The following is a 13866-nucleotide window of genomic DNA, read 5'->3' on the forward strand; positions in this document are numbered from 1 at the left end:
AAAGGGAAACAAAGATGGCAAGTGGCGGTGCAATACAAAATGGGGAAAGAAGAAGACAAGGACCCAAGAGCTCTTTGAAGAATATGAGAAATAGAAGATCTTATGAAAAAATACCCAAAAGAAAGAGTGAAGAAATGAAAGATTTATTTCCAGTTTTGGGGAAGAATGGGAGCAGAGCATGCATGGCTATTGAGAGAAGAAAAAGGCCGTCGGATGAAGCTAACGATGTGGTCTATGGAGGAAACCGAACGTGGAGGAAGGGATGGCAGGCAAGGGACTGGAGGTCTTGGTGCAGGAGGCTTTGTTTTTTTCAACTGGAGGAAATTGTCCTACGCGGCTTGAGGGCGTAAGACACTTTACGAAGTAAACAGGCCTTTTTCTCGTTGGCCGGTAAAAACTTTTACCAAATGAAAATATTTTTAAGCTACCAAACACAACTGAGTTTTGAAAATATTTTTCACAAAACATTTTTAATTAAAACAAACGGATGAATTTTAAAAAAAATATTTTTAATCAAAACAACTGGACCTTTAGTTTGAAAATAATTAATTACGTAGGTTCTATTTGGTTTGTTTATTATGCTATTATTTGTTTTTTTTTGTTATTTTGATAAAAATGATTAAGAAGGAAAAAAAATAGAAAACAAAATATCGACTAAATAAAATCCTAACAAAGGCATTCCATAAATAATAGTAATATTTTTTTCTTAAATTATTATTAATTATATGTTTCTGGAATTGAAAATAGTTAAAATAATTAGTGAAGTCAAAGATTTTTCATCCGAACAAACTTTCATTATTTATAAACAAAAATATATTTTCTTATCAAAGTCCAAAAGTTCATAACCCGTTTAAATTATTTTTAATTTTTCCAATGTATTTTTGTTTTCTTGTTTCTCCTCTTTACTCCCTATACTCTCTTTCGACCCCTTCTTCCCTTTTTCAACTCCTTAACATCCTCTCAAAATATAATATTTAAATTATTAATTTTTAATATTTAAAAATATAATTAAAAATAAATAATCACACATTATCATTTATTCTTTTATTATTTCAAAATTATTTTTACCAACTAAAAAATTACAATAAACTATAATAACAATTCTTAATTATTTCATTACATCAATCAAATTATATAAAATATTTTAATTCTATTCCTATTTTATTCTATTGCATTTCAATCTATTCCACAAAATAGATGTACAGAAAAATCATTGTAAATAGTACTTTGAATAAAATAGAGTCTGACATATATTGGCATATGCATAAAAGATTTATGAATATTCATGCATTACTAACATTTTTCTTGCAAGATAAAAGAAAAATTATTGAAAAAACCCCACAAACAGAAAGAAAGAAGACAGTTATCTGTAACAAATTATTGACTCAACCACCCGATTCATTTAAATACTTTCAACAAAAAACTGTATCTTCTATTCATGTTGTGATAAAAGCTCCATTCTCCTATACAACAACATAAAGCACAAACTTGTGAACGTCAAAACCTTGTAACCAACTATAATCACCCAACCTCAAGAAGAAAACAAACTTTATCACATAGCATTCAAAATTTTTTTTGATTAAAAAAGAATTAATGTCATGAGAAAATGGTTCAAGAAAACAATATACATTACATGCATGCAATCGCCGATGCAGATGCACACACAAGTATGCTCATCAAAGGAAAAAGGACAAGCAGCATCTCCAAGCCGGAAAATGGAGGCAGCACTGGAAGGAGTAGGACAAAAATACCTGAAATAATAAGTATACATGATTCAATATCTTACTCAAACCAGCTAGAACATCATAATAAAGGGTTTGATACTGAACGCATGTCCACAAGGACCACAACAGTACTCATTCACTTTCTAAGGTTTTCAAATATTGATTCGTGAGCCAAAATTGAGAAATAATATATATAATATCATATAATGCAATCCATTTTTATCAGCTCCAAGGCTGGGCAAAGTTGTCAAATGTTAAACTAAGAATTTCTGTCTTTATATTGACATTACTATATCAATACCACTGTGTGTTTCATTTTATGTTTTGGATTCCTTTATGTAACGATATAAATGTATGTACAAGAATCTGCCATCAAGAACGTAAGTTCTTGTTGAATGCATTTATCTATATTTTGATCAGCAATAAACAATAAATTAAAGACTTAAGACCCTTTCTGCCAACTAAGCTAAATTTTTTGCCTCATCTCAGAATATCCATATATCATATAGCAGTTCCCTAAACAGTCAAAAATTGTTGATATCTTTTGCTTTTCAAGATGGAGCAGGGAGCACCCTTTCTATTTAACCAGTTGAACTGGGTCCTGACAAGGCCTCCAAGTCAGATGGTTCTCTTGACCCAAGTTTCTTCAAAACCAGGTTTCAACCCACCCAGTCATATAAAACCCTAAAAGACTAAGAAAATAGTAAAAGACAATCAGAGGAAATTTACATAACACACACTTGTTGACATATATGCACAGATACATGCATACATACATATAGACATGCATATCTAATAGATACATTCATGTGTATGTACACGCCAATCTACGTATTTACATATCTATACCGATATAGCATGTATATATACACATGCATATCTATATAGATAAATACGAATGTATGTATGGGTACATGTATGTGTATATGTATCAGCCTTTTTTAAAATCAATAACAAGAAAATTGATTCAGTACAATTTGATAGCATTTGAGCCGAGCTCCATAAATAGTAATATTTTTCCTAATGCCAAACATGACCTGAAAAATGATCATATTCAAGCATTCTGGGTCTCACCTCTCTCAGCGAAAAATAGGGATAGACCTTTTTCTTTGTCAAAGAAACATTTAGAGCTCAAGTGATCAGATATCAGCTGTTTGAGACAAATGCAGCAAGGGCATTAGCATGTGCAGGTGGAAGATTGCTCAGTAAGGGTTGCATCTCTTGTCCATAAAGTGAAATTAGGTGAGAAAAAGCCCTTCCTACTTGAGCTTTAACTTCCGAAGTTTCTTCTGGAGACACCAGAACTTGAGCAAAAATATTTACCAACTCAGGAACAAGAGAGAGTATCTGCTTTGCATATGCAAGGGGGAAATAAAATCAACAAAGACTATCACTTCTGAAATAAAGATCAAGAACCATAGATGTTCAATGAAACTCTCAATTGACATATATTATTAATTTTATCAAGTTTGCCAACCTGGTAAGGAATTAGATAAATACCTGGGGATTGGATGATAAAACAAGCATAGAGACACAATTATAAACAGCCATGGACTCCTCATGATCTTCTTTTAATGGAAGAACTCTCAAAAAGACAGGAAGAACCTGAGAAATGTAACCAAGTTATAATCAGAAGACATCAACACTTAGGTATTGGGGCGGATTGGAGGGATGTTGTAGAACAAGAAAAGAAGTTGGAAACAGGCAAGATTAACCTGGTTCAATGGGATGGATTGTGGGTGCACCATTATCATCCTTGCAACAGCACCAGCAGCATTATCCCTGACAGCATCATCTGGCTCAGAATCCCCAAATAAGGGGTAAAGCCCTCGCAGTATATCATTGTAATATCTATTATCGATGAGTGGAAAAGGCTACAGCAAGGAATGGACAATTGTGGAGAACATGTAAAACAATGACATAACAGCTAATCAGTTTTAATATTTATCATAGTTTGAAGACAATAACGTAAAAACTAGTCTCTAGAAATCTGCAAGACACAATGAAAACACATTTTAAAACATCAAAACCAGGGAAGAATAGTGGGTGAGGGCAAAGGAGGTTAAGGTGAGGGCATGTGCTGGAAAAGGATACTTCAAAGTTGACTCTCCCCCATTTTTGGAAAGCTCTCCGGCACAAAATGCAGCATTCCTTCTGTTTGTTGCTGATGACGATGCTAGTTCTTTAAGCACCAAGGGCATCAGTCTCTGAAAAATGGAAAAAGGTTTCAGCAGACGCAGCATATGTTTGAAAACCAACAAAGACATCAAATTAACTGCTATCATCCAGTTGTAGCCTTTGCTACTTGGTTTTCGCTTCTGAAAGCAGGAAGCAAAAACTTTGTTTGGATAGAGAACTAAACATTACTTTTCAAGAACTAAAATTAAAATTATAACATTTTATAACAAAATGCATGATATTTAAACAAACCAATTAATGTAAAAATTAGCATCGCATTTTATTTGTTTGTTCATTTTTTGGTCATCATTTTGTTTGCTATACTTCACTTTTGCTTTATGGCAATCTTTTAGGCAACAAAAATCACATAATAAAAGCAAGAACCAAACAAAGCCTAAACAATTCAACACTTTGATTAAATTACATCAACATAGCTTGCAATTGGAGCACCCATATCCTGCGCAACTTCAGCAAGACAAGCAACCACCATAGTTCGATCTTGTGGAGGGCGTGAAGCTCTCTGCACTTGCCAATAAACAAATATAAGATGCTAATTGTAGAAATCAAAACTTCATACTCAACTACTACAACCCACCGCAAATTTCATCAGAGGTTCAAATAGTTTTGCAAATATAGGTGCAAAGTCAGAACCCATTGACTTAGCAAATGCAGGTAAAAGGTCAGAAGCTGCATCCATAAGAATTTCATCATGTTCAGCATCATCAACATCATCAATATCACTCCCATTCTCCAATTGCTGACAAGATGATTCCTCTCTAAGCAATGTCAAAGTTGCGTCAACAAGCTGAGACATATCTGAAATACCAGATAAAATGAGAATAAAATCGACAAAAAAATATTTCATCTCAATCTGAAATATTTTCGTGCCAAGAATTCTTAACAGCAAGCAGCCAACTACTTACAAGGCTCTAGAGCCATATACCCATAATCCTTAATTATATCAGCTATGCTCATACAAGCTTGGGCAACAACTTCCTTGTCATCATCTTCAGTCATAGTCTTGATATAGATATTCATCACCGTATCTACAAAATGAATGAACTTAATCAAAACTCTAGTACCAATGCAAACCAGGAGAAGAATAGATGTAAACAGTTAACAGTTAATACCAAGAACTTCATTTGCCTTCATTGACCCATCCTGCATAGCAAGAAACATTAAACTCATATTAGCAGTGTATGCAATCACCTACTCTCTGGGTATATGCATGCACCCTACATACATATGTACATACAAGCATGCATAAGCACCCTGCTGTCTTTAGTCTATGCCAGTTTAAGTACACACTTTTCTCTGCATATGCACATGTGTCTGCATGTGCATGATTATGTTGCTCAACCAATTAGCTTATAAAACAAATTTACCAATCTAAAGAGGAGCTTTGACAACTACAAGCATGTGTGAAGGACCATTGGGTGAATTTAATACATGCATATCATACACAAAGGCCGCCAAGTTTAGCATTCAAAATTCTAAACTAAATTGGAATGGATCAAAATCAAAGCCACAACTAATGGTCATATCACATAAAAGTAGAATTATTCCTTTGTATTCAAAAATAATTGATCATTCTGCAGAAAGCTTGATAACCAGAACATCTACCCACCCCTCTCCTATCCTAAGAAAAGGGTCCACTAGAGATGTTAATGAAGCAAAAAGAAAAGAGGGGGGCAGGCTATAAAGGGGAAGGAAAACAAAAAGAGCCAATGTAACTCACATTTTGACACTGCAAGATTGCATGTGCTGCTGTCAAAATATCTGTAATTTCGATCATCAACAAAAGTTAAACAGTTAGATTCGTATGAGATAAATACCTAAATATAAGAGATATTTAATATTCCACCAAATGCAGCAAGATTGAATCTTGGCTACGATAAACAGTGAGCTACAATAAAAAAACTAAATGTCAAATCTGTACAATGAGCATCCTGCTTCAAATATGAACTTGATAATGAGTTTCTCCAGACGTGCAAAAGCATTACGTCAACCACAATGGCACTTCATTTACTTTTTGTACCAGATCTTCCGTCCCTCCCTCCCTCACCATAACGGTGCCAGTTATTGCAAGGATTTTGCATGCACATCCTAAGCGGATGAGAGGGGCTGAGAGCAATTTGTGATGCAGCCGTGGTAGAGGGCAAACGGCAAAACAAGATTAATTGCCAGAACAAAAGAAAACCAGCTATAGGCTGTGCCAAGAATACAAAAATATTAATTGTTGTAGACTAAGGTTCTTTTATTTTTTGTAAGTAGAAGAGTATTTAATGACGACATCCATAAATAATTTTCACCATCTATGATGACCATAAATGTTGACGGTATGATTGGATCGCACTGTATTACATAATCATATCACAAGCATGTAGTTGGTACTCACGTTTCAAAGCAATGATTGCCTGAAGCCGAACATCTTCATGGAAATACCCTGAATGTCTCACCAAAATCTTCAGTGATTCCTCCAAATAGCTTAGAACAATTAAAGAACTCAAAGAGTAGAGGGGAACCTACCATTTTTTATTAACACTTACGTTTGCACTGGGGGCCACTAAAGAATCTAAAAGACAGGTCAGTACTAAATCATTCTTACTATGTTGTATAGTTGACATTTTGAAAGCCAAAAACTTTAATACCATAACAGATCTTTTTCTGAAAGTAAATTACCAAACCGTAAAAGACTAAAACCAGCTACACTGTAAGTTGGTTTTGAATAAAACAGTTTTAATATCAGAATAAAATAAAAAATTGATCAAAAATAAATAAATAAAACAGTACAAGGATACGGAGCATAAGAACGTTTTGTATGCTGGGCAAATAAGCCAAGAGCTTGAGTTGCAGCTGCCTTTTCATCCAATACACCTGTTCTGATACTGATATTCCTAACTCTTGGTTCATCATGAGCTTCATCATCCGATGAAACTTCGCCAAAACCATTAATATTCTCATCATCAGACTCATCAATGTCCACCGCAGACCCATCATCGAGGTTGCAGGATGAAAATGCCAGGGGTACAACATGAGGAAGGTACTGCTCATAAAATAAAACTGACATCAAAGCAGAGACCAAGCAAAGGACAACAGAAGTTTAATTGAAACCCATGCACACCTTCACAAAGCCGTCATCCATAATTTCTGCAACATTACTGAAGAATCCATGAGTGTACTCCCGAAGCTCACTGAATTCTAATCCAAAACCCTATGGTGATAGCAAGCATAATTCAACACATATAGGATTCATGCTAAGATACTTAGAAGGAAAAGACAGTGTAATTACAGAAATTGCAGCTTCTACGAAAGCAGGTAAAATTGGCTCTATCCTTGTTCTTCCAACAGACATTGCAACAATTCCAACAAGCTCTGTAGCTCTAGCCCGAGCACGCAAATCCTCATCATTGGTAAGCACCATAAATCCTTTCATCAACTCCAGAACCCTTTCAGCATATGGAATGAAAGCTTGCTCTGCAGCAGCTGCAACAGAACCAATTGCAGACTGCACCAATATTAAAAATAAATATTAGAATGCAGGAATAATTCTTCAATCACCTTAAACGCAATGTTTGAAGACTTCAATTATATTCAACTAGCATTATCTCATATCCTCAACTCTCCATTTGACTGCTGAATCTCAGCTTAGGCACCTGTGTTTGCCTGTGCATGTTTTTTTTCCTTTTAAGATGAAAGAAGGAATATATAGATATATTTGCTTACCATGCACGTTTCTTGCAAATTACGGGAACTATTTTGGAGGGCAGCCAGTAGCTTTCCCATTAAGGGGTCAAGAAAAGGTAGGATTTCCATGCCCATATCTTCACAAAATGCTGCCAAAGCATAATATGACTTTTCCTGATAAAAAAAAGGAGTATCCAATGCTTATAAATATTACAGAAAAAAATATAAGTACAAAAATTTACATGCAAGCATACATGTACATATAATCAACTAAAAAGTGATTTACACAACAAACTTAGAACTTTCTGTTTAACTACCTTGACTTCATCAGACACATCCTCCAGAGCATTGAGAATGCAGGGAAGAACACTTGCATAATGAGATATAATTTCAGGCTGCAAATGTTCTGCAAATTGGCCCAATGCGAAAGAGGCAGCCCCTCTAACCATTTGCTCTGGGTCCCTCATTGCCCCTAAGACAATTTGAAGAACAGGTTCCAACTTATCCTTCATCAACTCTGCACAACCCTCTGAAACAACACCTAAAGCTGTGACAGCAGCCTCCCTAAACTTAGGATTTGCATTCTGACTGCTTAGAGAAGCAAACTCAAAAACAAGGGGAAAGACATGCTTTGAGAGATTCAAGGCCATTGTGTCAATAACTTCTGCAGCAGCTCGATCAGGAGCAAGATCATCATCTTCATCAACATTGGATGATTCTGCGAGCAAAGGGCACATTACTTGCAGAATAGGTGTGACCAGCTTCTGCTTTTTTAGGGAATTGGCTTTGTACTTAGCAAGCCACGAAATTATTTGAATAGCCTGACAAATTAAACAGAAAATAAGTAAAGATGCAGAGCACAAAAACAAAAACAGAGGCATGAGCGAAAGGAACACAGCCATAGCCTGTGACAGAATTACCCATTATGACGAATTGACTATATCTAATTAATAATAACAAGTTAAGAATAATTAGAAAAGGAACCATCTTTTCTCACCTGGTGGCGAGTGTTTGATTCCAAATTCTGGCTCGAGCTAACTTCAAGGGAGAACTGTACAATGGATTTAACAGAATCCCCAAGAAGCGGTGCAGGAGACTCAATAAGTTCATCAAAAATTTCAAATGCAATAATAGCAACATCCTCCTCACCAGCAGCAAGGCATTGTCTTGATACATTTAAAATGCTAGGAATGAACTCCCGAAACTTAACCTGCATGATAATTAGCCAAATACTCAATGCAAAATTGCTTGACCTTGTTCTTTTTTTATTAAAAAATGTATAAAAACTGTTAAAGCACAAATAAACAATTGCCGAGGAACAAGATATGATTTAAAAATAAGATTACTGGAAGACCTATGTGTGGATGGTAACTGGTGGAAACAGAAGCAACTACTAAGCAGACCTGATATTGCCAGCCAGATCATACTGAATAAATCTGTACAAGATGGACAATTTACCACTGCAGGGATGGAAAATGAATGTCCCACCCATTGTGCTCAACTCCACCGAACTAAGCTTTAATTAGAAATCAGGTGGGCTAAGTTTCATGCATATATTACTATATTATTTCATCTAATTTTCATCAATAACATTCAAACAAAGGTAAAATACACTGACACCCTCAACTTTTGACCAAAATTACACGCAGATCCATTAGTTTTCAAAATGAACACTCTGCCCCAAACATGTAAATGGCATTAATGTCTAAACGTGAAATGTCTAAAATGCCTTTCTTTTTTCCACTCTTCTTCAAGCCGACCCGTGGCGCTCCCTTACACTGGCTGGATCTCCTTGGGCTCCCTTGGGGAGCACCATACGCTCCCCTGTGGAGCCCCAAATCGAGCTCTCTGGGGAGTGCTAGATGTCACGCGCTTGAAACTTTAGCCAAGTTCCGTGTGACGCTGTAGTCTTGTGTTCGTAAGACTACGCATGCCTTAACGAGGTTTATTGACGATCAGCGCAAAAACGTAAAGTGAATGAATATGAAGAAAGAGATGGGGGAGAATAAATAAGTATTATTGCTCCGATGAGAGAAAAACAAAATACCTAAGATCTAAGCACAAAGCAAATTGCTTGATGAAAAGAAAAATCTACCTAAGGTGGCTATTTATAGCCTCTAGCCTACTTGGGGTAGAGGCTATAAATAAAACAAGGAAATATCTAACCTATGTTTCCTTGGTGTACAAGTAAAGTAAACATATAACCAAGGAAATATTCCCTAGCTTGGTGAGCAAGTTTCCAACCCTAACTTCAGCCTAAAGAGTGCAGCCCATGTGGCTCCTCTCAACTGGATCTGCCTTTGGAGCGCTGGTCCGCCAGTGGTGCGCCCTAGGGTGCACAGCAGGTGTGCACGCCCTAGGGGTGTGATGTGCGCAGCCCAGCAGCGCATGTAGCCCGCTGATGCGGAGGCTCCCTACACACGCGTGGCCTTGCATGCCAGGCCTGCTGGGGCGCAGAAATGCAGAGCCCCTGTGCAACTTGCCCTCCTTGGTGAGCACTGGAACCCCACGTCTACATGCTGGTCTAATGGTTGGCTGGGTTGGACTCGCATGCAGTGTCACTAGATCTGTTGCTCCCCACCCTTGGGGAGCGCTGTCGGCCATAGGTGGCCAATGAAGAGATTTATTTTTTTAAAATGAGAAAAAAAATTAAAATGAAAAATTATAATTTATATAGTGATAATTTTTAAAATTAATGAAGGGCAAAATTATCCTAAAAATATTGCCACATCATCAAACTAACAAGAATATTGATGGTTGACTAACAGCAAGACTTATGTATCCAAGAAAAATATTTTTTGAATCAGAGTGTTCATTTTAAAAACTAATTAACTCAAGTGTAATTATGGTAGAAAGTCAAGGGCATTAGTGTATTTTACCCTTTAAACACACCAGTTGGCTTATTCAATTTTCAATTTGAACCAAATGGTGAACAGCCCTATTAATAAGGTTGACATAAGGTTAGGGATAGAATAGTCCATGCACAAAATTCATAATTTTAAGATCATATATTTTCAGATTCCCCCGATTCAAAGGAAGTTCACCTTCTCAATTCCCTTCTGTAATTAAATATTCAAAACAAAGTAGAATATTTCCTCAAACTCCCTTTATCTTTCGCTTTCACCTCATCGGTGACTTTTATCAAATGCGGTGCCTTAAAATTTTTTCAAGAATGGTAATTCTTCATCAATTATTTGCATAAAAGGAATTAAAAGAATGAAACTTGAGCTTATCAATCGCATCTATTAACTGAAATATATTAGTCAAGTTTCATACAATGGCAAAAAGGTATAATTCCTGGAGAAGATTCTGATTAGCAAATATCCTTTTTGCATAAGCACAAATCAGTCCTTCTGCAACCCTTATTCTATTTTGGAAAGCAAAGTACAGCATTCTCAAAAAATTCACCAAGCACAGGAAACAAACATGTTTACAACAAAAACACTTAAACAGACTGCATAATCAAAAGATAAGCAGGTGGATAACTGTAAAATAGTATGCAACAGACAGATTATTCACAAGATGTAAATGATATGCTATTACGATTCAAAACAGATAGAATTTCTAGTTAAGCAACAAGCATACAAACTCACCACTTCAGCCCCATCGTTTGTGAATTCAAGAAAAGACCCCACTGCCCTGGCAAAAAAAATGTGTTTTGTAAATAAATCGCAAACAGTTATTTCTTAACCACCAACAAGATCACAAAAGAGTCAAGAAGGAACAAAAGAAAGAGGACTAATTATTACTTAAGAGCAGCAACTCTGACACGATTGCTTGTCTCATCCTGCAAGCACTTGAGTAAAAGTGCTTGCAACTCTGCAAAATGTGGTCTAAAAGTGCTCCCAATTGTTTCAGTCAAAGAGCTGAAAAGGATCAATGCCACCTAATATCACCAGAAGCAGACAAACGCATTTGTTAGTCCGTAAAACAGAAATGGATGAATTGGAGGACGCAAGAGGAAATGCGAGCTGCTAGCATCTACAAAAGCTGGTTACTATGTAAGGCTCACTGCTAATCCAAAATGATACAAATATGAAGACATGATTAAGTACAACACCATGCAAGTGCAGGTGTCCAGTTAGGGAAGTATATAGATATCAAACAATGAACTTCGATCAAGCTCCTATATGACTTCCTACAGCAGGAATTTGACTGTTCGAACAGCAGCAAAAACCTAGTGCTATACCAAGTCATGTTACTGCTGAACACTGAACAGCCTGGGCACAATCGGATACGTGGCTCAACTTTAGCTTTGAATATAATAAGTAAACACGCCAAGCTCAACCCAATAAATAAACACACATACCCTTAATGTTATAAGCTTCTGCGTTATTGATTCTTTTTATACACTAAGAGAATTATTATTCAGCATAAGTTTATAGCAATGAAACATACTTAATCAACTTCCCGAAAATAAAACCCAAAAACTTACTTCTCGATGATCCTCCTGCGGACTCTGACTACACTGAAACAGAAACGACAGAAGATCAGGCCACTCTCCAGCTGGAACCGCGTATTTCGCAATTATACTCACAACATTGGCGCTGGCTCGCCGCACTGGTGCACTGCCAAAAATTCAACAAAATTCAATTACACTATAAAAATTATAAAAAAAAAAAAGAAATAAAGAAGACATATGGAAATTGTATAATGAACCTGTGTTCCATTGTGATACTTTCAATGAGGGACTGCTTGACAAGTTGCTTAACCTGATGAGCAAGCTTAGCCCAGTGTCCAGTGATCTTCTTACGGAGGAGGACGGCGGCGAGCTGGCGGACGTTGGGGGTCTTAGCGGTGCGGAGGTGATGAACCAGAGCCGGGACCACTTGCGGATCCTTCGCCAATCTCTTAATTTGCTCCTCCGCTTGCCTCCTTGCATCGTTATCTGGCATTAAGAATTGGATCAACAACAATTCTAGGGATTGTGCCATCGTTTTTTTAGCTTTTCTTTTAGGGTCTCACTTGAGAGATGGAGATGAAGAGAGAAGTGAAAAAACCCTACCGCGGAGGCTGCTGATATTGGTAAAGGGTTTTTGCTTTCCTTCTAAGTTTATATACTTTGATGAGCTGTGTTTGTGTCTGGACAGAAAGGAGGGAAAGTAAAAATGCGTACCAGAATGCGACCATGGCAGCGGTACTGCTTTTAGCCATAATTAATTTTAAATATGTTTATTAATTTTAAAAATAAACAATATAACTCAAAAAATATTTTTGTTAAACATATACGTCCATTCAATCATTAATATTTTTATTATTTTAATAATATAATAATATTTAAAAAATATTTTTATATTTTATTAATTTTAAAAATTATTATATTATATAAATCATAGTTTTTATTTTTAATTTTTTTCAATTAAAAAAAACTCACCCTTCTTCTTTCCGCAGTCAACTAAATCTAACTCCAATAGAGAAACACCAAATCTGACTCCAACCAGATCTCCCTTCACTCGCACTCTGCTCCCCCAAGCTCCTCAGGGGAGCCCAGATCTCGTGCTCCTTGAGGAGCATCGAAGTGGGTGGGGAGGCGTGGCTCCTATGGAACGTAAGGGTGAGCAGGTGCAACTCCCTTGGAAAGCACTGCCAACTAGCTTAAAAAAATAGTGACAGAGAGAGTAAAGAGAATAAGGGTATTTTTGACATTTTATATTTATATGTTGATATTATTTATTTATTTAGTTGAAACTGTTTATTTTAAAATTAATAAATTCACGTAAAATTATAATTTAAAATTAAAAAAATAAAAATATTTTACTATTTTTTTATAAACCAATCTAGTAAAATATTCATAAAATAAAATAAAATAATTATATTATAGTAACATATAACTAAGCATTTTTATTAAAAGTATAAATTTTAGATTGGAATGACTTAACATATGAATTTAATCATCCTTTCTGTTACAATAAAAAGATTGAATTAAAATACTAAAATACCCTCACCTCTTAACTTCTCTTAACTTTTTAATTATAATATTATATGAGTCTATTAATTTTAAAAATACACAATCCACCCAAGCCCATAAATGATATTAACGGATAAGTGCAAAATGTCAAAATTACCTTTCTTTCTTTTTCCCTCTTTTGCACTATTTTTTTTTCAAGCCAATCAACCGCAATCCCAATCGACTACCCTTGCGCCCCACACGCTTGTGCTCCCTAGAGGAGCTGGGATGGGAATCTCATGCCCCCCCAACTGATCTCGAGCTCCCCAAGAGAGACGCACCCCCTCCCATAAACGGTGGGGTGGCGCGACTTCGTTGGGGAGTGCGAGA

The 13866-nt window shown here is 36.0% G+C and overlaps 1 protein-coding gene across 4 annotated transcripts; it reads right to left on the reverse strand.

Moving 5' to 3' along the window:
* Positions 1-1218: 1218 nt before the first annotated feature.
* LOC110423012 (ARM repeat superfamily protein) lies at positions 1219-13166 on the reverse strand. Of its 4 annotated transcripts, XM_021437102.2 has the most exons (25): positions 12964-13166; positions 12595-12671; positions 12249-12477; positions 12025-12157; positions 11339-11475; positions 11183-11228; positions 8587-8799; positions 7907-8410; positions 7629-7763; positions 7195-7410; positions 7027-7116; positions 6704-6948; positions 6301-6389; positions 5641-5681; positions 5033-5063; positions 4826-4948; positions 4498-4718; positions 4327-4422; positions 3819-3931; positions 3440-3575; positions 3225-3329; positions 2988-3071; positions 2799-2874; positions 1634-1751; positions 1220-1463 (listed from the first exon to the last, which is right to left on the reverse strand). In XM_021437102.2, the coding sequence occupies exons 3-25, from the start codon at positions 12257-12259 to the stop codon at positions 1433-1435; spliced, it is 2994 nt and encodes a 997-aa protein (XP_021292777.1). In that variant the 5' UTR covers positions 12260-12477; positions 12595-12671; positions 12964-13166; the 3' UTR covers positions 1220-1432. The 4 variants fall into 4 exon arrangements, with proteins under 4 accessions (XP_021292774.1, XP_021292775.1, XP_021292777.1 ...); XM_021437099.2 differs by lacking the exon at positions 12964-13166 and having other exon boundaries at positions 1219-1463; positions 12249-12713; XM_021437100.2 differs by lacking the exon at positions 12964-13166 and having other exon boundaries at positions 1219-1463; positions 1629-1751; positions 12249-12713.
* Positions 13167-13866: the final 700 nt, after the last annotated feature.

The sequence above is a fragment of the Theobroma umbraticum genome, unplaced genomic scaffold, assembly GCF_002168275.2.
Source record: "Theobroma umbraticum cultivar Fairchild unplaced genomic scaffold, ASM216827v3 scaffold_20.0, whole genome shotgun sequence".
Lineage (NCBI taxonomy): Eukaryota > Viridiplantae > Streptophyta > Magnoliopsida > Malvales > Malvaceae > Theobroma > Theobroma umbraticum.